Here is a 22,817-nt window from a genome sequence, read left to right as displayed (position 1 = left end):
TCCATTTTCCCTGATCTCCAGATGTCTGCAGAAAATATGAGTGGAACAGGCAAAAGGATGGCTGGTGGTATCACTGTGGCTGTCCCAGCCATGAATGGGGGCACTCCTCCGAATGCTAGTCAAGGAACCAGTGCTCATAATGAAGACAAAGAATATGATTGGAGCAGGCAAAAGAATGGCTGGTGGTATCACTGTGGCTGTCCCAGCCATGAATGGGGGCACTCCTCCGAATGCTAGTCAAGGAACCAGTTCTCATAATGAAGACTAAAGAATGTGCTCACATGACCATTTTCAACAGAGGATCATCCCATCATGCGTCATACCAAGTTAATGGCTTGTCTTCTGTCCAGGAAAAGGCATTTTGGCTGCAAGTACAGACATCATCATGGTGTCTTGGAAGCCAGGGACTGTAAAGAAATACCATACACATCACCAGATGGACACAATTTTGTTGTAGATGGCACATGAATTCCCTTAATTTCTCTGTAAACCATATAATAAATTTCTTATCTGAGACCTTTCATAGAAGAGTGGGGTACAACTGCATCAACACAGCCAAGGGGGCCTTTCTTCTCTTTGCATAATTGTGGATGGCTGCAGGACAGGAAACCATCCCCACATCAACAGATTACTACAAGGAGTGTTTAACCTGAGGCTGTCAACACCCAGGTATTCTGATACCTGGGACGTCACACCAGTCTTGCAACAACTGAGCACCATGGCCCCTGTACACAATCTCACACTGAAGGAGCTGACTTTAAAACTTGTGACTGTAATGGCTCTTACACAAGCGGCCCAGGTTTAAACATTACACTTACTAGTGCTAAAGAACATCAGCATAGGAGAGAATTAGGGTTAGGGTGGTTAGGGGGCAACATCAAACAATGCAGACCAAAACATAACATTCAAGCTGTGAAATTTCAAGCTTATGCCAAAGACATAAGACTGTGTGTGTGAAACTCTAAAAATGTACATTAGAAAGATGGAACAGTTAAGAACAGTTGGGCAAGAGGATGGACAGCTTTTCATCAGCTTTGTTAAGCCACACAAACTTTTGTCAAAGGACACTATAGCAAGGTGAGTCAGGACAATGCTGATCTTGTCACAGGTGGACACCACAAGATACATAGCAGGCAGTGTTTGACCAGCAACAGCATCATAAGCCAAGGCCATGGCGGTGCCAGTAGCTCACATTATGGCAAAAGCTGGTTGGTCACAGGAGACAGCATTTCCCAGGCATTTTGACTTTCAAGAAGCAGTGTTATGTTAAATTTGAGCATTTGCCAGGCATTTTGACTTTCAAGAAGCAGTGTTATGTTAAGTTTGGGTGAAGGTTGTTATGTTGGGAAATGTTTGGCTGTACAATGAAAGGCCTTTCATTTACAGTTTTCCTAATCACCATCATACTAGGAGTTGCCATGACAACATTGACTATTATGCATGCAAACATGATTTTAAAACCTCATGGGGAAGCGAGCTTCAGCAGACAAGTGATTTGCTGACATAAAATTGACTGAGTACATGATACTTACTGGAGTTCAGTTGAAATGTGCTTATAATTTTACAAAGCAAATTATATATGCTTGAAGATAGTTTTCACATGCCCTCCTCTCCCACCCTATGCTTTACAGTGTGTCTCTTACAAAGTAAGAACATTGGGATAAGTGATGATCTAATAATCATGTGGGTGTTCATACACTTCAAAGTCTGATGTGTGGGGCAGCGCAGTGTTATCTCATGTGAAAACTACCTTCAAGCAGAAGTGATTTGCTTCATAAAATTCTAAGCACATTTCAACTGACCTCTGGTAAGTCTCATGTACTCTGTCAGTTTGCTGTGATCTGGGATGCCAGAAGTCACAAGGGGGAGTTAGATCTAAAAAAAAATTTGGCATTTTCTTTTGATGAAAGAGTTTCTGACTATTTGGAGAAAATCTTGGTATGCTTATGGGCAGAAATATAAAATACATGAGATTCAAATGATGGAAGGTTTGTAGGTTGTCTCCAAACCATGTATAATGTGAGAAGAGGTTGAGTTAAACTAAGGTTTGGAAGTTTTATGACAAGAGAAAGGGTGAGGAATGAATGCTTCCACATATTCATTATGCACTCACCACATCAGCACACAGAGATGGGTCTCTGACACAGAAGCAGTAGTCATTCCATAGAAAATGAGAATAATACTCCTATGTCACTCCAATTAGCAGTAGCAAAGGCAAAACATCAGAGGCACCTCCATTTTGAGGGATCCTGAGGAGGAGGGAGCATTAGGACAAGATACATATATGAGATTGTGATTGGAGGAGCCCAGTGTAAAAGACAAGAGTGACAGTACAAGCAAAAAGATTATAGGTTAGGGGAGGGACAAGAATGTTGGGTGTATCTCCAAGAAGGAATACAAGTAGGATGCTGCAGTATTTGCTCAGTGTCACAAAGGATAGCAAAATTAAAGGCTAGTTTACCAGCTCAACGAAGGGGGAGGGATACTATGCTCTTAGTAAATACTTGTTATTTGCTGCATAAATAGAGAGAAGAAGAAGCAAAATATTGCTGGAAGGCAGGTTGTCTCTGATAAGCTGGTGTGGTGCTGGGGAACTGGCACCATAGAAAGCTTCACTAGGGCAGAGATGAGGCTGTCATTCCCACTAGTGACTGCAGAGATGCGAGTGGCACTAGTGGAGGACTTGCCAGAGTCTGGTGTTGATTTCCTCTTAAGGAATGAACTGGCAGGTGGGAGAGTTTGGGTGCAACCCCCTCTGTGGACCCTGTCCCAGACATGGAGGCTGCTGATGTCCCTGACTCTGTTAGTTGTGTTACTCACCCTAAGGTGAGGCGAGCATCCCAGCATTGGGTGCCCATGGGATCTGTGACTCTTGGTGTTGATTGCAATAAGGCAGGGCCATCACAAGGGGAGTGCAGTGTTTGTACTGATGCCACGCTGGGGGCAGAGTGCACAAAGGCCTGCCCCGCTGCTGGCAAAGGTTTGGGCAAGTCTGAGTTGGACTCATCTTTGAATCAGTGTGCTGGGGCTGACTGCACAAGCACAGAGCTACCATAGAAGGCACATGACATTGTTGGAAGTGTCACCAAGGGTGAGGCTGGACTGTTGGGTCTAGATTGTTTGTTTGATGGCTTGCCTCACCCCGCAGAGCCTCTCGGTGGTGGCACTCAGGCGGAGTTGTCACCTGGCTTGGAGGCTGGGGGTGCCGGTATTTGGTCCACGCCCCAGTCTGGTGTGTCTGGTATGTTAGAAGTCACTGCCCAAGGAGGGTTCTGTCCCTAAGGGATGTGTTGCCCCACTACTTGCCAAGGTAGAAGAGGAGGGCATGGAAGTAGAGGGTCAGGCTGTGTTTGCTGAGAGTAATGATATTTTGTATAGCCGGCGGAGAGAGGAGGACAGAGAGTTGATGTTCCAGTTTGTCATGCCATCCACAGTTAAGGAGGCACAAGTGCAGATAGCACGTAGCAGCACAGTGTTTGGCCTTTTTGGAGTCAGGATGACTTGGGAGTGTTTGCTATGGTTTTGGTGGCCAGGGGTGGCCACATTTGTTAAGTGTAATCAAGTTAGTCAGATTAGCAAGCCTGAGTACCTCTTGTCTGGGGGCCCTCTCCCCCATGTTATGTCTTGGTGTGGAAATTGTGAGTAATATTGCTTGCCCGATTCCTCCTTCTTGGAAGAGTAGTGATGTAGTTGACACGAGCATTACAGTGCTGTGTCAGGAGGCAGCACTGAGTGAGGCTGCCTCTGGTGCTTTGTTGTTTGCCACTCAGAAAGCACCTAGTGTTGCAGGGGCTTAGTATAGCCAACCTATTATTGATTGTCAGGTGTTGGGCCTGAATAGAGTAGTATGTGATGGTGGGCGCTACCTACCTCAAAGCAACAAGGAATCAGGTTTGACATGAAAGGATTGCACAAAGGAGCACTTGCTAAGACCAATAGGGCTGGCCCAGAGGCATGTTGGCTGGGCTCATATTGGAGCCGTGGTTGGTTGTGTTTTGATGGCCATGTATGGGAGTTTAGCTCAGTGTGTGGAAATGTGTGTGCTGTATCCTGGAAAGAAGCAACCATTTGGGTGTGATGTTATGTGTAGAGTTTTTTGTCATTTCCTGAAAATATATGTCATCATACTTCCAAAAATTTTTTTTTATTTGGGAGAAGGCATTTTATGTGCTGCATAAATAGAGAGAGAAGAAGAGAAGTGGGAGGAAGGGAAGAGATGATTAGAGAAGAGAAGATGAGAGGAGGAGAGCGAAGGAAGGTTAGTGGGAATGAATGATGTAGACGCCAGATGTGCGATGAACGCCTGGCTGCTCACCCCCCGAGTTTACTATAGAATCCCCCAGCACATAGTCACCCTTCTTCCCCATTTAATTTTCCTTATAATATGTTGTTCTTTTGTATTATTTAGATGAAGAGCTCATCTTGCTAGTAAAGTACTCTAATTTTGTCCACCCCCTATAGTTTGCAACACAGTTAATTTTAAAAGATACCCATTGTATTCATGCAAAGTTAGCATGAGTGAGGCAAGTGGGAGGCAGTGTGGGTTACCCCTCCATCCCTCCCCCTCCCATCTTGTATGAGTCATTTCCTGTAAGGAGTGGTGGGCTTCACATTCCCACACTAGTCGGTGCCCAGATTGTTGTGCCTCTTGATTTGTGAGATATATATAATGCACTGACTCCTTGAGTAGGGTTCATTGGAGAGTGGTTGGCAGACTCTCTCCTTTGTCTGTGGGCTGTTTGTTCCTGTGTCTGTGGTGTATTTGTTGTATTGTTAAATGTTACTGGGTTCCAGGGCTCTTTTAAGGATTCTGGACACAAAGGATTAGTGGTACACTACTGTGCAATAAATTATACTTCTTCCCCAGGTCTTGCTGTTCCTTGGATGGCAGAGGGCCTGTCTTCTGGGAAGTAGTATATAGTATTGTCCAGCAGGAGGAGATAATATTCTATGAACATGGCTGGATTCATTTGTTGTTTGTGAGGGTGGTAGTTCATAGAATATTACAATCCTTATATGTGATTGTCACTTCTTGTAGTTGTTCCTTCTAGAACATTTTTATCTATTTTTTCCCAGCTGTTGGAGTAATTTGGTGGTTGTAATATTCCCTTGCCTGTAGGAGATGAAACAGGCTGGCAACCTCATTTGTGTAATTCACCTCAGAAAATCAGAAGGACCCTGTGGAGGTGAATGTGGGCTTTGCACTATACTGCGCAGGAGGCGGTGTAGGGAGACTGACCCAGGTAATGGCAGCCAAGAAAAGGATCAGAACCTGGTGTTATGACTGGCTGTTTGAAGGGTGCAAGAGACAAGAAAGACCTTGTAACTCATAACTGAGCCCCATGCTAAATCACATAGGTGGTGACTTAGGGAAGCTTGCCAAGATAAGGGCAGCTGTGAGAAAGGCAAGATTTGTGGTCATAACATTCCCAAGCATGGAAATACCCATGAAAGGGAAGAGAGTCAAGATGTGCTACACTTTGGATGTTAAAAGGCCAAACAGTTTTTTTTTATAATTAGAGAGTCTAGGTGAGAGGTATACAACACAGATGAATTTAGTTTGAGAGTGACAAGTCAAAGCCAGATGGTAGAGAATTCAGGAGCCTCAAGAATGTCGGCATGAGAGCAAGGTAGACAGCACAGATGAATTTAGTTTGAGAGTGACTCTGAAGTCAAAGCCAGATGATAGAGAATTCAGGAGCTTCAAGAGTACCTGCATGAGAGCAAGTTATGTCCTTGAGCATATAGGTGCAACATCCAGCTTTGGATTGAAAATGAGGATAGAGAAAGTAGAAGGGAACAACAGAGAAGGGATTAAAGTCAGTTGCCTCAGACACCTGTGTTTTGGTGAAGAAAAGATGAAGTTTAATAGAGGAGAGATGATGTTCCACAAATTGAAAATTAAATTTAAGGCTGTAGTTGTTGCAGGAATTAGTGAAGAAAAAGTTTAGTGGGATATCAAGACACTTTATATGATACCAGAACAGCAATCCAACCTGGGGACATTTATGGTCCCTTTTGTAGAAAGGGGCTCACAAAGTGTGATGTAGGAGTCACCATATTAATATTTAGAATTTTTGGTGTGCATGTGTTAGGTGCATGTAGTGTTGTTTGAAGGAAAAGTTGTTTTTAGAGGGGAAGCTGCAACTGTTCCCTGGCATTGTGAGATACAAAGAAATTTCAGGGAGGTCACAGCTCAGGCACATTCACAGCACCCACCTAGTCCAGTGTTTTTGAGAATTCCCTAGGAGTAATCATTGTTTTGGCAGGTGTCTACTGCCTCCTCCTGGCAACAGACACCAGACATACTAGAACAGGCAAACCTACAAGACCCAATCATAGATACCCCTAACCCTACCTAGTACTCATTGCCACTATTGCTCTACACAAATGAATAGCCAACTCTGAGAGCTCTGAAAGAAGACGACATGACTCAAAGTGCCACTTGAATTTTGTAACCAAATATTGGGACATAATATTCACTTAACACATATCTACCTGTATTCTGTAATGTGAACATTTAATTACATTACATTATTTTACCCACCTCTAAGAGGGGTGCAATAATACATTAGCAATGATACAGTCAAAGAACTTGTCATGGTATGGGATGCTAGCAGAAAGAGAACCAGCTATGGTGCTATGCTGACATAGTCTCCTACCACCACTATACTCTCTATATGGCTAATCTGAACCACACACCATTTGAATAACTTGAGTAGGAAAAACACTTGTTAGGTTTCCTCTTATGCTTGTTACAAGGTAACCTAAATTACTCATATTTAATTACAGGCTGCCCAGTGAATTGATATTCTATTTCCTTGTAAATGAGTTTTATAGAAGAAACCAAGAATATTTTGTAACCTGTGATATTTTTCTTTAATTTAATGTTGTAGGTATTCCTTCGTTGTTTTCTGATTTGTTTTGTGATCTGTTGCCATGTTAGAATGTGCAAGTACACAATCTAATCTCTTTAAGCTAGTTAGGTATGTACTCAAGTTCCCTGTGTGCCATCTGCTGTAGCAGTGGATTAATTACTCTGACTTTTATGGATTGGAATATTTGTCCCCTTTGTATTGATAATGAATTGAGGCTATATCATATTATTAACTTAAATCCTAGTACACCCTGTAGTTTTGAGGTTTCTTTGCCATTTATTCTATGTTTTAGTGATGGCAAGTTGGATTAAAGTTTTTTTTTTATGAGCATTGATCAAAGAGAGCTCTTACCTTTACTATTATCTTCCATGCCTATTGTAGGTAACATTAGGGTAGGTACATAGAATGGTTCTTTCCTTTGGTGTAGTGACAGTTCATGTTATAGTTTCTTTTTACCCTTGCCTGTTTCTTCCTTTTTTTTTTTCCTACATTTTTTACTCAAGACATGATTATGCTTTTTGCTGACAGAATCTGCTATTATGGATATTAGCGTTAATACAGCATTTAGTGCCATGATCAGGGTCACAAAGTTTTTCTAATCGTTAGGCCCTTTTAAACTTTAGTTTGGCATTTTGGGTGCTTTCCACATTTTAACCATAAATGTTTTTACCCCTTAGGTAGGCTACATTGGGGTTTAGTTTTTTTCTTTTGGTTGTTTAATGCCATAAATATTTTATGGTTCCTTTACAACCATACATTTACTACTCTTCAAGAAAATCATATAATTTCTTAAACAATCACATACTTCCTTGATGGTTAGAATTTATTAGTTTCATTTCCTTTTGAATATTCTCTTACATGAGCTATAAGATCATTTACAAGGAATATTGCACACATCTCATCCCTAGTGATATTTTATGCATTCAGAGAGTTTAATAGACTTTCAAACTTGACCAAAAAAAATTAACAAAGTACACGAGACTTACCGTAGGTCAGTTGAAGTGTACTTCTAATTTTTCGAGGCAAATCACCTCTGCTGGTGCGGAGATTTCACATGAGAGAGAGAGTGTGTCACGCGCTGCCGGCAGACTTTAAAGCAAGGACTCGACATCCACATGATGAACCAATTAGGAAATTAAGTAACCTGTAGAGCTTAAGGTAGGGAGGGAGAAGAGGGCATGTGAAATCTCCGCACCAGCAGAGGTGATTTGCCTCGAAAAATTAGAAGTACACTTCAACTGACCTACGGTAAGTCTCGTGTACTTTGTTAATTTTACTTCGGCAAAATCACCTATCTGCTGGGCGGACATTTCCCATGAGGCTTTGAAGCCATGTGGATGACAAGGGAGGATGCAATAGTAGAGAGGAAAAGGAAATGCCCCACAAGAAACAGTACTATAACTATTATTCCATGGAAGGATCTTGTACATGAGACAATCATACAATTGGTGAATAAAATAAGGTACATTGCATCCAACTTAATCCAATCTACAAACAATGTTGAAAAATGGTAACAGTTGATATCATAAGATAAACCTAAGGTACTAGATACTAAATCCTTAAAATATCCGTGTACTGCAACACTGGAGTGCAGCAACAAACCCAAATCATGTCTTATTCTAGCACTGCATCCTGAAAGAGGTCAGAAGCAGGCACAATGTTCTTATTATAATATTTTGCAAAGGTAGATTCCCTAGACCAGCCCGCCTTAGCCATAATGCATGCGACAGGGACAGCCGCCACTCCAGCTTTTGAAGCTGCTGCTGGCCGCACACTACCAGCGGAAAACTTTGAGATGTCTATGCCGGACATGCGGAGAATGGTCTTGACCCAACGGGCAATAGTGTCTTTGGAAACTGATTTGTGGGGTTTTATGAAGCTAATGAGGAGCCTGGCATCAGTGTGCATCTCATCCTGTCTAAGCTCTTTAGTCACATCAATGTACCTCAGGAGAGTGCTACAGACACATAATCGTGGATCCTTAGGGTAACGATGGAATGTGACCCTGTTGATGTTAAAATTTGGTCTGGATTGTTTAAGAGTGCCCCCCAACTGTACTGAAATGGAGTGTTCATTAATGAGCATGTCTCTGATTAACAGTAGTTGTAAAGTTTGAATTCTGGCAGCTTGAGTTAAGGCCATCATCATAACCAATTTTAGCGTTAATTCTTTAAGTGTTAATGCATGTAAGGGGAACATGGACCTTAGTTGCTCTAAGACAGGTTGGACGTCCCAAGTGTCAGTGTACCTGGGCTGAGGAGTTCTAAGATTGAAAACCCCTCTCATGAATCGGATGACCAAAGGGTGATTTCCTGCCCTGCATCCGTCCACCACAATGCCGAGAGAAGACAGGGCACCCCTCGCAGTGTTCACACACTCATAACCCACACCCCTGTCAAAGGTTTCCGTCAAAAAATTTACAATGTGACCTACAGTTGGAGAAGTGGGATCGACATTCCGTCTACCACAAAACAACGACCACCTCTGGACATGTGGGCGGTATTGCCTCTCAGTACCTGGTTTCCAGGAGGCAAGTATGATGTCCGCAGCCGCCGGCGAAACTCCTCGTTTCTGCAAGTTTTCCCTGACAGAAGGCATGCCATGAGCCTCGTGTGGGACATGATGGGGTGTGGATCTGTTGTGGACGGGTGTGTTAGAACATTCCTCCTGTTCGTTATCAAACGTGGGAAGTCTATTAGCAACTGGAGCAGCATGCCCATCCAAAACTGAGACGGCCACAGAGGAACCACCATCCAGCCTCGTGCTTGCTCCGCACGTAACTTCTGAAGGCACCTAGCAATTAATGAGAATGGGGGGAAAATGTAAGACAAATCAAAGTTTGACCAGTCCAAGGAAAAAGCATCAAAATATTTAGCCTCCGGATCTGGCAACCACGAACAGAATGTATTAACCTGTTTGTTAAGCCTTGAGGCAAATAAATCAATGGACGGTGTCCCAAAAACATTACACAAGGTAGTAAAAATGTGTGAGTCGAGTTTCCACTCATGTCTGTCATTAATCTTGCGAGAGGCTACATCAGCCAAGGTGTTGTCCTTCCCCGGTATGTGCGAGCATGTAACCCATGAGTCATGTTCCAGACACCAATCCCAAATCTGGGTAGCAACATCATTACAGGACTTAGACTTTGTGCCTCCCATTTCATTGACATAGTTTATGGCAGTGGTATTATCACAAAAAACTCTAACATGTCTACCTTCCAGCTCATGTTCAAATGCTTGCAAAGAGAATAGAATGGCTTTCATCTCCAGGATGTTAATGTGAAGCTCCTTTTCATCCAGGGACCAAGTACCACTTGTAATCTGACACCCCAAATGACCCCCCCAACCAAGGCTGGAGGCATCAGTAAATAAGTCGATGTCAGTACCTGGCCTAAAAATGTGTCTGTGGTGTCTGTCCACATTGTCTAACCACCAGGAAAGGTCTAGTTTCATGTCTGCAGTAATATTCAAAGGCCTGTCAAAATTACCATACTCCTGTTTCAAAGCGGCAATTTTTCCCCCCTCCAACTTCCTGTAGTGAAGTTTACCTAACTCCACTGCTGGGATCGCAGCCACCATGAGGCCGATCACCCTGGCCACCTCTCGAATGGGGGCAACATCTTTAGACAAAAGTTCTGCACATCCTTGGCGAATTTTGATTAGTCTACGCTCAGGTAAAGAGGCAGTCATGAACTTGGTGTTAATAACATTGCCTAGGTATTCAATACATTGTGTGGGGGTGAGAACAGACTTCTCCATATTGATACAAAAGCCTAACCTCTGCAACAGAGAAATGATGGCCTGAATCGCCTGAAGACATCCTGAGTAAGAGTTACTGCAAATTAATGTGTCATCAATAAAGCTGGTGATAGTGTATCCTTCCTGCCTTAAAGTAGCAAATACTGGCTTCATCAGTTTGGTGAAAAGCCGAGGTCCCTCAGAAATGCCATTAGGGAGGCAGGTGAATTGATAGATAACACCTTGCCATGTAAAACATAAAAATCGTTGTTGTTCATCTGCAACCCTAACAGAATAATAAGCATGCCTGAGATCGACAGAAGCCAAAAAATCACCCTGGTTGATGAGCCTGATGGCCTGTTCAAAATTTTCCATTTTAAAATGTTTATATGGTATGTATTTGTTTAACCTCTCCAAGTTAAGAACCAGGCGAAATTCCCCGTTTTTCTTTTCTCGCAAAAAAATAGGAGAGATAACCTGCTGAGTTTGTTTGTGTGTGACTTTAATGACTTTAAGCTGTAAAAGTTTTTTGATCTCTCCAGAAATTATCCCCTGTTGCACAATGTTGAACCTGTATTCCAAATCATTAAAAAATAAAGGATGAATACTATCGACATCAATACCAAGGTGGCAATGCTGAACAATATCCAAAATGACAGGGTCACTGGTAATTTTACGCCACTCATGCAGGAAAGAGTGAAGTCTGCCAGCTTCAAAACATGCACTTGCCTGTAAGTTTACTGGGGCTGCCTGCTGCGGCCGCCCCGGCCCTTGGAGTTTTTTGGCTCCACATCCTGACGAGTGGAAGGCAGTCGTGGGGCAGCCCTGGAGCCATGCCTCTGTTGCCCGTAGGGTTGGAACCTGGCGTAATATCCCCTACTAGCAGGCTTGTTCCAATATCCACCAGGGCGTTTACCTGCCAACTTGCTAGTAAAGGCAGGCTTTGTCTGCGAGAACTTACTCCGCAGTTTCTCCGCTTCCTCAATTTGTCTGGCAGACTGGGACACATCGTCACCGAACAGAAAGCGAGTAATTGGCACCTTATCTGAACAAAGATGAGCATATTTATAGTTTATCTCGCGTTTCATGGCAAAACGCCTGGCCAAATTGTTCCTGTGATTGGCATTGCCTAGCAATGCCAATGCACCATTTAGCATGCTCACCTCATGTGCCAACTTGGGGTTACCTTCCCGTTCAGCCAAATCATCCAGTGCCACTAAGGATTTGGTGATAATGGTTGAAGCCCGCAGGATGTCCTTATTTACCTCCTTCAAGTGGAAGTCTGTCTTCCTGGCATCCAGCTTCAGGGCCTCCAACACCTGTGGGTTGCATTCCACTGGCGCAAGAGCATGGCAGTTATTAGGCCTCTTGACAACATCGTCCTCACACATGGCCTTGTAGTCCTCCTCTCTCATACCATTATCAAAGAGAAAGTTTACCATCTCTGCCACTCTATTGTCAATGTCAGCAACCACCGTGTCAGAAGGACCAAAGGCCTTAGTGCCCTGAATTAAGGTGCTGTCAGCAGGGGCGGCAGGCATCGACACTGCCTCATCCTCATTCATCCTGGCCGAGAAACCAGAAAAAGTGGCAGAACAAGGAGGCGACAAACCCCAGCCCCCCAGAGTACTGTCCTCCACAGTCACCGGCGCCGACCCAGTAGGGGGTGGTAGTTGCCGTCTGTCTGCCTGCAAGGCCTCCACTTCACCCCGCAAATCAGCCAAGGTGTCCAACACAACTGACCAAGGGGGAGGAGCAGGAGAAGCGCCGCGGGAAACACGTGCGTCAGCACTGTTACGTAATCTCACGCAACCATGCCTCCCACTCAAGCGACGAGATGAATGATCCCTGTGCCTGTCGTCGTCATCTTGAGGGCGAACAGTGGACCCAGGGAGAGGAGAAGGCCCACAGAAGGCACGTGGGGCAGGAGGGGAAGGGGATCGAGAGGCAGAGGACGCTTCACCAGACTCCGACATGGCTGCCGCACTGCGATAAGGAGAACAAAGCCATAAGCTTCCCACACAGTTCCATCGTCAGTGGAGACCGATATACCAATAATACAACTCGCCCCAAAAACGGGTAACGAAGTTGAAGGCACTGTACCTGCGTAACAAGTATCGTGGCCTTATCTGAAAGAAAACAGTAAAAACTTGGGAGTCCGTATGACCCAGAATGACCGTGTCTGCCCGACGCGGCGATCAGCAAACAACTGCCGGCAGCGCGTGACGCACTCTCTCTCTCATGGGAAATGTCCGCCCAGCAGATAGGTGATTTTGCCGAAGTAAAATTCCTTAAAGCCTCTTAGGTTATGTTGAGGTTTTTTGCAAATTAGCAATTTCAATCACCATGGCATACCTTATTCTCTCTTTCCTATCATATGCATCTTTTTATAACTGTATGCAGGTTCATAATTTGTTGCCTTGAACTTACCCAGTTATTTGTTAAGTGCCTTTTAGTTGGTCCTTAAGTGGAGTGAGGTCTTTATTTTTATGCTTGGAACATTTTAATATATCCAAGAATTCTACCCCTTTAGTTAGGTCACCATAAATAGACTAAAACGAGTTCTCCCTGGCCTCCAAAAATATTTAACTTACATTCAGCTCTCAGAAATCTATTAGTTTTTAGCATATCAGTATGTTGTTTGACAAAAAAGTTCATGTAATGCACTGTATATGAAATGTACTCTAGGCAACCAAGGCCAGGCACAGTCCTCACCCAAAGATGAGCTCTGACCTATTATTATTTAGATTTAATATATACCAGACTCTCCGGTGGTGACTTTACTGAGGACACAGCGATACAGCAAACTTGCCTCCATGAGTGTTACCATGGAACTGAGCTTTCCTGCCACTTGTCATGCCACACTGGCATCTTTCTCGAGTTACCAACTAGTGGATATCTTACAATCATCCTCATCCCCAAGAGCTTAGCCATTAGCTAACAAATACATAACAAGGAGCAAGCAGCAACAATAACATGAGCAAAACATAAATAAAAAGACATGAAGGCATGTCATCATCCAAGAGAACTAACACTGTATAGAAAACAATGCTGTCCATCACTCTATATAGTCCTCCAGTCATCTCAGCAGCCACCTCACCCTCCTGGTCAAGGGTGTATGGGGTGATTGGGTCCTGTATGTTGGTCACGTTGTCTCCTCAGCTGACTGGCAGCCACCACTGGTCCCCTCAGCTGGAGGAACAGCAAGCATCGGTCTAAGGTGGACACGGGTCCTGAGGGACACCCACCCACTTCCCTCCAACCTAATGAGGTACTGCCCGCTTTCTCTGGCCTCCATGACCATCTTCATCCATGCCTTGCTGGCATGGACTTGCATTAGCATTCTGGTGCCAGGATCAAGTGGTTTGTGGTTGCATGTGTTACCATGCATAGCTAGCAGCCTGCTGTTGTATCAAGGAACTTGGTACTGGTGCTGGTGGGACTTCTCTCCAGAACCTGTCCACCTGGAGCATGTGTCTGACAGCCAGTTCACCACCATGTAGCTGATATCCTGTCACTAGTTGATTGTGGGACTTGTCATTGTCACAGAGGGGTGTGTTAAGGTACTGTAGCAGCACAAGTGAGGTCTTGTTGTCAAGGCTGCCATCTACCCTGACATTGTCATGCAGCACCTGCTTAGCCAACTTGACAGCTGCTTCCATCCTGTTATTTGATTGGGGATAGTAGACAGAGGACAGCCACCCACTGACTCCCCGCTTTTTAAAGAAAGCTCTCATCTTCTCACTGCCCAGACTGGTGCCTCTATCAATCAAGAGCTGCTTGGGAGTGCCCCACCTGACAAAATGGTGGCACAGTTGGTCTATGATCACACTCAGGGCAGTCCTGTCAGCAAGGTGAGCTACCTCAACCTATCAAGTCAACCTGTCAGTGTAGAGGGGCATGCCAGTTAGGCATGCCCCTCTAACTGAAACAGGTCCACCACCATTTGCTGAAAGGGGTAGCAGGGTGGCAGAGTGAGCAGGAGCAGCTCCAGTGCCTGGGAGGAAGCATGTGTTTCACACGTGACAGGATTTTTTTTTTTTTTTTTTTTTATATATATATATAGTATGTAGGAGGAGCACCAGCCAAGGGCAACAAAATTATATTAGAAAAAAAAAAAGGCCCGCTGAAGTTGTTTTTAGAGGGGAAGTTGCAACTGTTCCTTGGCATTGCCATCTTCTACATCTATTTTCACTCTAACAGCTCTTCTGATCTTGCTAACTATATGCCTCCTCTCCTCCCATGGGCTTGCTGCACAAGACTTTCTACTTTCTCTCACCCCTATTCTATCCATCTCTCTAATGTAAGAGTTAACCAGCATTCTTAGTCATTTATTCCCTTTTCTGGTTAACTCTGGAACTCCCTGCCTTCTTCTGTATATTCTCTTTCCCATGACTTAACTCTTTCAAGAGCAAGGCTTCAAGACACTTATTCTCCAATTTTTGACTGTGGTTTCTGATTCCATTTTGGGAACCAGCACCTAAGTGGGATTTTTTTTTTCTCCTAATTTTGGTGTCCTTAATATATATATATATATATATATATATATATATATATATATATATATATATATATATATATATATATATATATATATATATGTATATAAAGCAGCAAAAAAGGTGCCAGAACTTGAAGAATTAGGTTGTGAAGAAAGAATAGAAAAAATAGGCCTAACAACATTGGAATGAAGGAGAGAAAGAGGAGATTTGATAACTTTCTGCAAGTTGGTAAATAAAATAGAAGTAGGTAATGACAAACTATTACTAAAAGAAACAAGCAATTATGAAAATGGATGGAGACACCTACACAAACTGACGAAAGGAAGATGTTTAAACAACACAAAGAAGAATAGTTTTCCACAAAGACACATTGAAGTTTGGAATGGACAAAAAAAAACAAAGACAGTTTTTAGCAACTAGTGTGCACAATTTAAAAGAAAATTAGACATGTGTAGTTATGGAGACAAGACCACATGAGTTTAGGTCAGGCCCCGCAAATTACAACTAGGTAAGTACACACACACTCAAACAGAAAGAGAGAAGCAAACAAACAAACAATAGCCCAATACAGTGTGTCTCATACCATCAGAGCTAAGATGCACCTGCATATGTCACCTGCATATGTCTTCATTCTACCCATCAAATAAATTTTTGTGCACCTTTAGAAGTGCACCAAAATTTGAGTAGCTTATATTTGCTCTAATAATTTATGTACCACTTTCATTTGCTGTAATATTTCATATTCAAATTTTCTCATTCATGATTTACTTTCAAATATAGATTTTTGCCTTTTATAGTGATGTCTACTTTTTTCCTTGTGGTGGGAAAGTCCCCTATTTAGGTCTTTGCAGTTTATAGGATAAAAATAAATAAATAAATAAAAAAAAAAATATATATATATATATATATATATATATATATATATATATATATATATATATATATATATATATATATATATATATATATATATATATATATGGGACTGGCATTTCAGGGGGCATTTATTTTTAATAGATTTTTGTTTCCCTCAGCCAGTGTCCTTCCTACATAAAAAAAAAAAAATATATATATATATATATATATATATATATATATATATATATATATATATATATATATATGTGTGTGTGTGTGTGTGTGTATATATATATATATATATATATGTGTGTGTGTGTGTATATATATAGAGAGAGAGAGAGAGAGAGAGAGAAAGAAAAAAAAGCTTTGCTGTGCTACAAGATGGTGAACAATCTGGGTTGGTTTTCAGGAAAATGCAACAACCATGAGAATATAGTTATCTCCTGCATTTCTACTAAAAAGTTTATTAATTACCTACATCAGTCATGTATGCTGCTAATATGATGAAGAGCTTGTTGTATGAACATTGGAAAGTCAAGATAAGTAGTGGCTTTTTTTTTTTTTAAGCCAATGGGCCAGTGACCTGTACCTGTGAGACATCTGGTGAAACTTGAATACAATCTAACTTAAGTATGAATTTTGAAGCTTCTTTATTATCTTCACAGATTGCAATGTTAAAATTTGCCACCTGGTGCAGTGAAGCCCGCTTAGAAAAGGAGAGAGTCCTGGAGTGGTCAGATGTTCGTCGTGCATACTTCTTTGTATCCTTTGATTTAATATATGAATGAATCTGCTTGATAGCTTAATAAATGGTCTACTGCTTACATTATACTTAGCAAGTGAATAAAAGCAAAAGGAGGCACAGGTCTATAGTTTAGTGGATCCTTCTTATTATTTCCTTTGTATAATGGTATAGTATCTGCTCTTTTCCAATATTGAGGAATCTTACCATCACTCAAGGAGGTAACAATCATACAGTATATTCTCTCTCTGGGCTGCTTGCTGCATTCTCTTAATATCCAACCTGATAAAACATCAGAACCTGGTGCTTTCCTCACATCCAGTTTTGCCATATTTCTTACTTCCTGCCTGGTTACCAGTATTTCAGGCAATACTTTTAAATTTTTTTGTATCATTCAAAACCTTCTGAAAATTTTAATTAATCTTTTCTGCCAGAGTTTTCAGATTCTAATAAATTGCTCATTCTACCTTTAATTTATTTATTTATATATATATATATATATATATATATATATATATATATATATATATATATATATATATATATATATATATATATATATATATATATATATATATATATATATATATATATATATATTTTTTTTTTTTTTTTTTTTCCATTCATGTCTTTATAATTACTTAGACTGATCCCTACATTTATCAGTTATATACTTCTTGTATTTTCTTTTCTTCTCTTAGTGTTTTTACATACTGGTACTTATTCCTTGCTTCTGGATATTTATTCTGTGCCTCTTCTCTGTTGAATCATGCTTTTGCACATCTTTTATTGAACCAATCTTTATTACCTATCCCTTTGGTATGAATATGCTTTTTCCTTCCTTACAGATTTTGATCAATTTCTCCCATTTTTCTTGAATCCTATCACATTGTAAAACATGTTCCAGATCTCTTCATAATACTTCCTAAGCTTTACAAAGTTTGTTTCAGTATATTTGTATCTTCCTATTTTTGTTCTTTTCATTTGCCTTGAATTCTCTTATTATTATTATAGCATGATCTCTCTTAGCCTACATACATTCCAACTTGATATTTTCAATAAGTTCTGGTTCTTGGCAAAATGGTTCCATGACCCTTCACTTCCTTTGGTGAACCATTCCTCCCAATACATTTCTTCACCATTAAAATATCCCATCACTTTTATGTTATCAGTTTCTTTTAATGACTCCTCTTACCACTTATATGTATCATCATTATTATTTCCTCATAGTCTTCTTTGGTCCAAATCACAGATTTTGGTGGCATATATACCACTACACAGTTTATCTCTATTCCTCTATTTCCTTCTATTTCTTATCCTTAGAGTTTCTGTCAGATCTTCTTCATACTCAATTCCATCTACCATTATATCCTTTCTCACCAAAAATATTATTCACCCGTCTTTCTTCTCTATTCCATTTCTCTTCCATACATATATGTCTTCCCTAATACTTATTGTCTCCACTGTTACAGACAATGTTGTTTCAAATAGACACACACTGTCAAGTTTCTTCTCTCTTAAATAATAATATATTTCTATTAACACTTGCCATTCACAATTATATACAATATTCACTAATTTTCAGCTCCCTCCTTTAGTTTCTCTCCTGCTTTTCTCTGCATATATGTACCTCTCATGTCCAAAACCATCCAATAAGAAAGCCTTCTCCTCTGCCTTTACTCTCATTTTTTTTTTTTTTTTTAGCCTCTGTTCTTAGTTAATTCAATTTAGCCCTCTGTTGTTCACTTGGGTTTCTCCTTATCCAAGCTTTTTTTTCCATTCTTCTGGTTTGACCAGATATCATAAACCTACTAGCATTTCTTCATTATCATATTGGGACCTAAACTTTAGCGTGATAACTTTTTGTCCACTTTCCACGTGTTTCTCTATTCTGTGGATTTCCTTCACTAAATTTATTCCTTCTTTGCACTTTCTCTACCACCTGGGTCACTATTTATTTCACTTCTTTTCCCTTCTTGATCTGTTATGGATTTTCCTTCTTGATACCAGTGATCACTACACACTTCTCACGTATAGTATCCTTAACTAATGTTTCTTTCTCCTTAATGACTTTAACAACTTTATTTATTAGGTCAGATTTCTCTGGTTGTTTCACTAGATTTTTTAAAGATATTTTTCTCATGATCTATATATATATATATATATATATATATATATATATATATATATATATATATATATATATATATATATATATATATATATATATATATATATATATATATATATATATATTTATTTATTTATTTATTTATTTATTTATTTATTTATTATATCCTTGGTTTCATCATTAACTCCTTAGTTTTTTTTTTTTTTTTTTTTTTTTTTTTTTTTTTTTTTTTTTTTTCCTTCAAAGCCTCACACTTGATTTTGACTTGAGAATTGTATAGTCAGATCACCATTAAAGCAGGTGAGAGATTCAACACCCAATGTGAAATGTGATTCACATTAGTTATAATGAAAGTAATGCCAGAAAATTATTATGGTTTCAACCTGGCTATGACAGATCCTAAAAAAAAATTCAAATAAAATATTAATAGACCACCACTTTTTTGTTTTAAGGTAACAAATACACAGGAATTCATAAAACATCAACAGATAAATGAATAAAAACTGGTATAGTACAGTAACAATCATTCAAAAGCTATATTGAGGCATTGTTTGCACATCACAGCTAAAGAACACTCACTCTTCATATCACTTCATATTTTCCCAGTCTGGATGCAAAGCTATGACTTTCTTCACAAAATGCAATCATTTCCCATAATATCTGTTCCTTTTACTTGGACAATGTGTTCAATGCCTAGGTAGAAGAAACAGGTAAGTGAAAAAATACATTTTAAGTATAAAAATCTCATATAATGAGCAACATTTTTTTTAATGTTGTAAGCAGGTTTACCTCACTGCTGCAGGTCATGTGAGAAGTGCACATGCCAATCACATAAGCATAGATCAGTCTCTAAACTGGCATCACTGCAGGTGGCAGGCCACAGCAGTGGTGGCCCACTCACAAGCATTACTGCAGGTGGTAGTGGTGACAGCAGCAGTGGTAGCCCATTCCCAACCCCTATCTCAGTTGTTCTGCTTCCATCACTGGGGATAGCTATGGTGGCAGCAGCCTTCTCACTAGCACCTATGAACGGTAGCAGTAGCAGCAGTCACAGCATCCCACTCCCCTCCCCAATGGTAGTGTTACTCTATCCACCATTATTGACTTTTCTGTGGTTTATTGTGGCCCATCCAAGTATTTTTTTATTCCACTGTATTACAGTACGACTTGGAAACAAATTGATGCCCCGTGTTAGATGCAATTTGTGTTAATATATTGCATGTTTGTGGTGACTTGGTTATATTTTTATAATCTTCTACATATGTACCTCTGTTATTTCTGTTATCCCTCTCCAGCTATTCAAGCTTTTCTTTTACTTGGAATACTGTACTCACTAGTTCATTGACCATTTATTCCATAAATATTCATCTTTTCCACATCAGCTTTGCAGCGCTTTTTGTCCATCCATCTTCAGCCATATGTGCTGAGATTCACTTATTATGCATTTTCATATCTTCCTGTTTGCCATTTGGTGATAGAACAGATAGTATTACATAACTTTTGTGATTTTTGTCTACAGCATAGGTTTTGGCCTCCAGTTTGTGGTGGTCCTCCTGCATTGTTGTAAGTGTGTATTTTTTAAACATGCATAGAGACTGTATCTGTGCCAAAGCCAGAAGGTCACTAGAGTTTGTGAGGAAGTATTTATATAGCTTTACACAATGTTAAGATACACAACATGTAACACAGTTGCTAAACCAACATTTAAGTATTGTTTTATGATGTTAGATCCTTACACACAGAAGCACTGACAAGTTAGAATAAATTAATACCATGGTGTCTAGGTTTATTATATACATATGTACTATTACCCGGAAATGCACAGTATCACAACACCTATTAAAGAGCAAATAAACTTAGATCTCCACTTATGCAGAGAAGCACATGGACTACATTAATAATTATGTTGACTGCACAATCAACATAAAACACAACATCAGGCATACTAAACATAATATACTCATACTTTCAACACATCTGATTTCTCCTTTTTATGTCCATTAAGCTACTCATTAGCTACTAGTGAATAAAAAAAGATGTTTCTTATTTGTCCTTAATTCTGTTCATTAAGCTATTCTTCATAGTCCTGGCTTTCTTTGGGACAGGAAACATAGCCAGCATCAACAGTTTTGATCCTACCTTTGTGTACTGCTTTGTCACTGTTTTTTCACCGTTTCTTATGGGAAGTCTTCTCCTGTACAAAATCATCATCCCATTCTTGCTGGTGACATGTTTCTTCCACGCCATCTGCTCACTTATAAAGGTAATGTATCTATTTGCATTATACAGTACATAGTAGTTGTATTTTGTGATGAATATTCAATTTTTTTATATTACATTTTTTACTTAAGGTGATTCATCCTGTTTACTATGATTAACAGTTTTATAAATAATAATTATAAACAGGGGCAGACTGGCCATGTTGGTATTAGGGCAATGTCCAGTGGCCTGGTCCATTAGTGGCTAGTGTCTGCTATGCCAGCAGTGACTGATAAGGGATTTAACTCAATGATACTGATGGACAAATGTGGTCATGAGATATCTAACTGACTTAATATTACAGTAAAGAAGCAGGGAGTATTCTAAAAAATTACCTGATAGTAAAATATATTAAAAAATCCAACCTCAAAAAAATTTTAAAAAATTAAAAAATTATCCACTCAACACAGCCATTCAGACAACTACTTCCTCTCTTTATTGACACTCAGATATCTTTTCCACACTGAACATCCTCTGTCCTTTATTAAAGATCTAAACAGAAAACTTCACATCTTGTTTCTTGCTAAACCATTTTCTGTGAAATTAGGCATTCTGAGCCATCTATGGCAGTTTTTCTCACTCTCTCTCCTTCTCTGTACTGGTGCTTTATCCATCCATGTATTGACTACACTACATATATTGGGAATTTCTATTCATACTTGTCTCTTAAACAGGGTGAAATCAAAACTTAAGTCTCATTAATTTGTCTCCTTTAACTTAACTGACTGTCTTCAACCTGTCTCCTTATTACAAAGGTATATATTTCTTGCTATCTTCTGTTGCTATATTCATGATAACTGCTCTTCTGGTCTTGCTGACAGCATGCCTTCCCCTCCCATGGCCTTGTTACACAAGGTTTTTTACTTTCTCTCACCACCACTCGGTCTAGCTCCCTAATGATTTCCTCAATTTTTCATCCCATTTACTGGTAAATTGAAACTTTCTGCCTGCTATTGTATTTTCCCAGCTTATTACTGAAAATTATTAAAATACACAAGATTTACCAAAGGTCAGTTGAAATGTGCTTCAGATTTTGTGAAGCAAACCAACTCTGCTAAATGGATGCTTACACATGAGGTATGTTGCTTTGCCCCACACCGTCAGACTTTAAAGAGTACAAGCACTCCATATAAACTTGTGTGTGACAGTGACTTTTTGTAAAGGTTGCATTGTAAAAACTAACTTCCACCATTTTACTAAAGGAGGGAGCAGAGGGCATGTGAAAGCATCCTTCTTGCAGAGGCGGTTTGCTGTGCAAAATCCAAAGCATATTTCAGCTGACTTTTGGTAAGTCTTATATACTTCAATAATTTTACTTGAGCAAACCTCCACCCTGCTAGAGGTCACTTCCACATGAGGTTTTAAAGCCATGTGGGTGTTGTACTTAAGCCCATTACATCCCAAGCATCAATCCGACTGGAATTTTTGAACGAAATTTGAGACAAGGCTTACTCATGAGTCCCTTATTGATAATCAAGTCCATTTTTTCCCTTATTTTAATAAGAAATATGATTTCTTGGTACGTACATATATGTATGCATGGGAGGTAGACCAGGGGTAACATACATGCCACATAGGCAATTTCTAACCAAAAAAATGCATGTAAATACATTGTTTATTTCCCTTTATTTGTTAACCTTTTATAAAATTGTTCACATAATTTTGTTGAGCTTTATTTCATTTAGGAAATTTTAACCCACAGAAAAA

The 22,817-nt window shown here is 40.0% G+C and overlaps 1 protein-coding gene across 1 annotated transcript in view; it reads left to right on the top strand.

Moving 5' to 3' along the window:
- Positions 1–22,817, top strand: part of LOC135093267 (GPI ethanolamine phosphate transferase 1-like) — a 293,072-nt gene that overhangs the window by 258,824 nt on the left and 11,431 nt on the right. Inside the window, exons 14-15 of the mRNA XM_063992366.1 lie at positions 16,644–16,739; positions 20,923–21,114. Coding sequence (XP_063848436.1) covers positions 16,644–16,739; positions 20,923–21,114 — 288 coding nt within the window. The remainder of the gene's footprint in view (positions 1–16,643; positions 16,740–20,922; positions 21,115–22,817) is intronic.

This window comes from Scylla paramamosain, chromosome 42 (genome assembly GCF_035594125.1).
Source record: "Scylla paramamosain isolate STU-SP2022 chromosome 42, ASM3559412v1, whole genome shotgun sequence".
Classification (NCBI taxonomy): Eukaryota; Metazoa; Arthropoda; class Malacostraca; order Decapoda; family Portunidae; genus Scylla; species Scylla paramamosain.
Note: the sequence above shows the minus strand (reverse complement) of the source record. Positions and strands in the feature narration are given on the sequence as shown.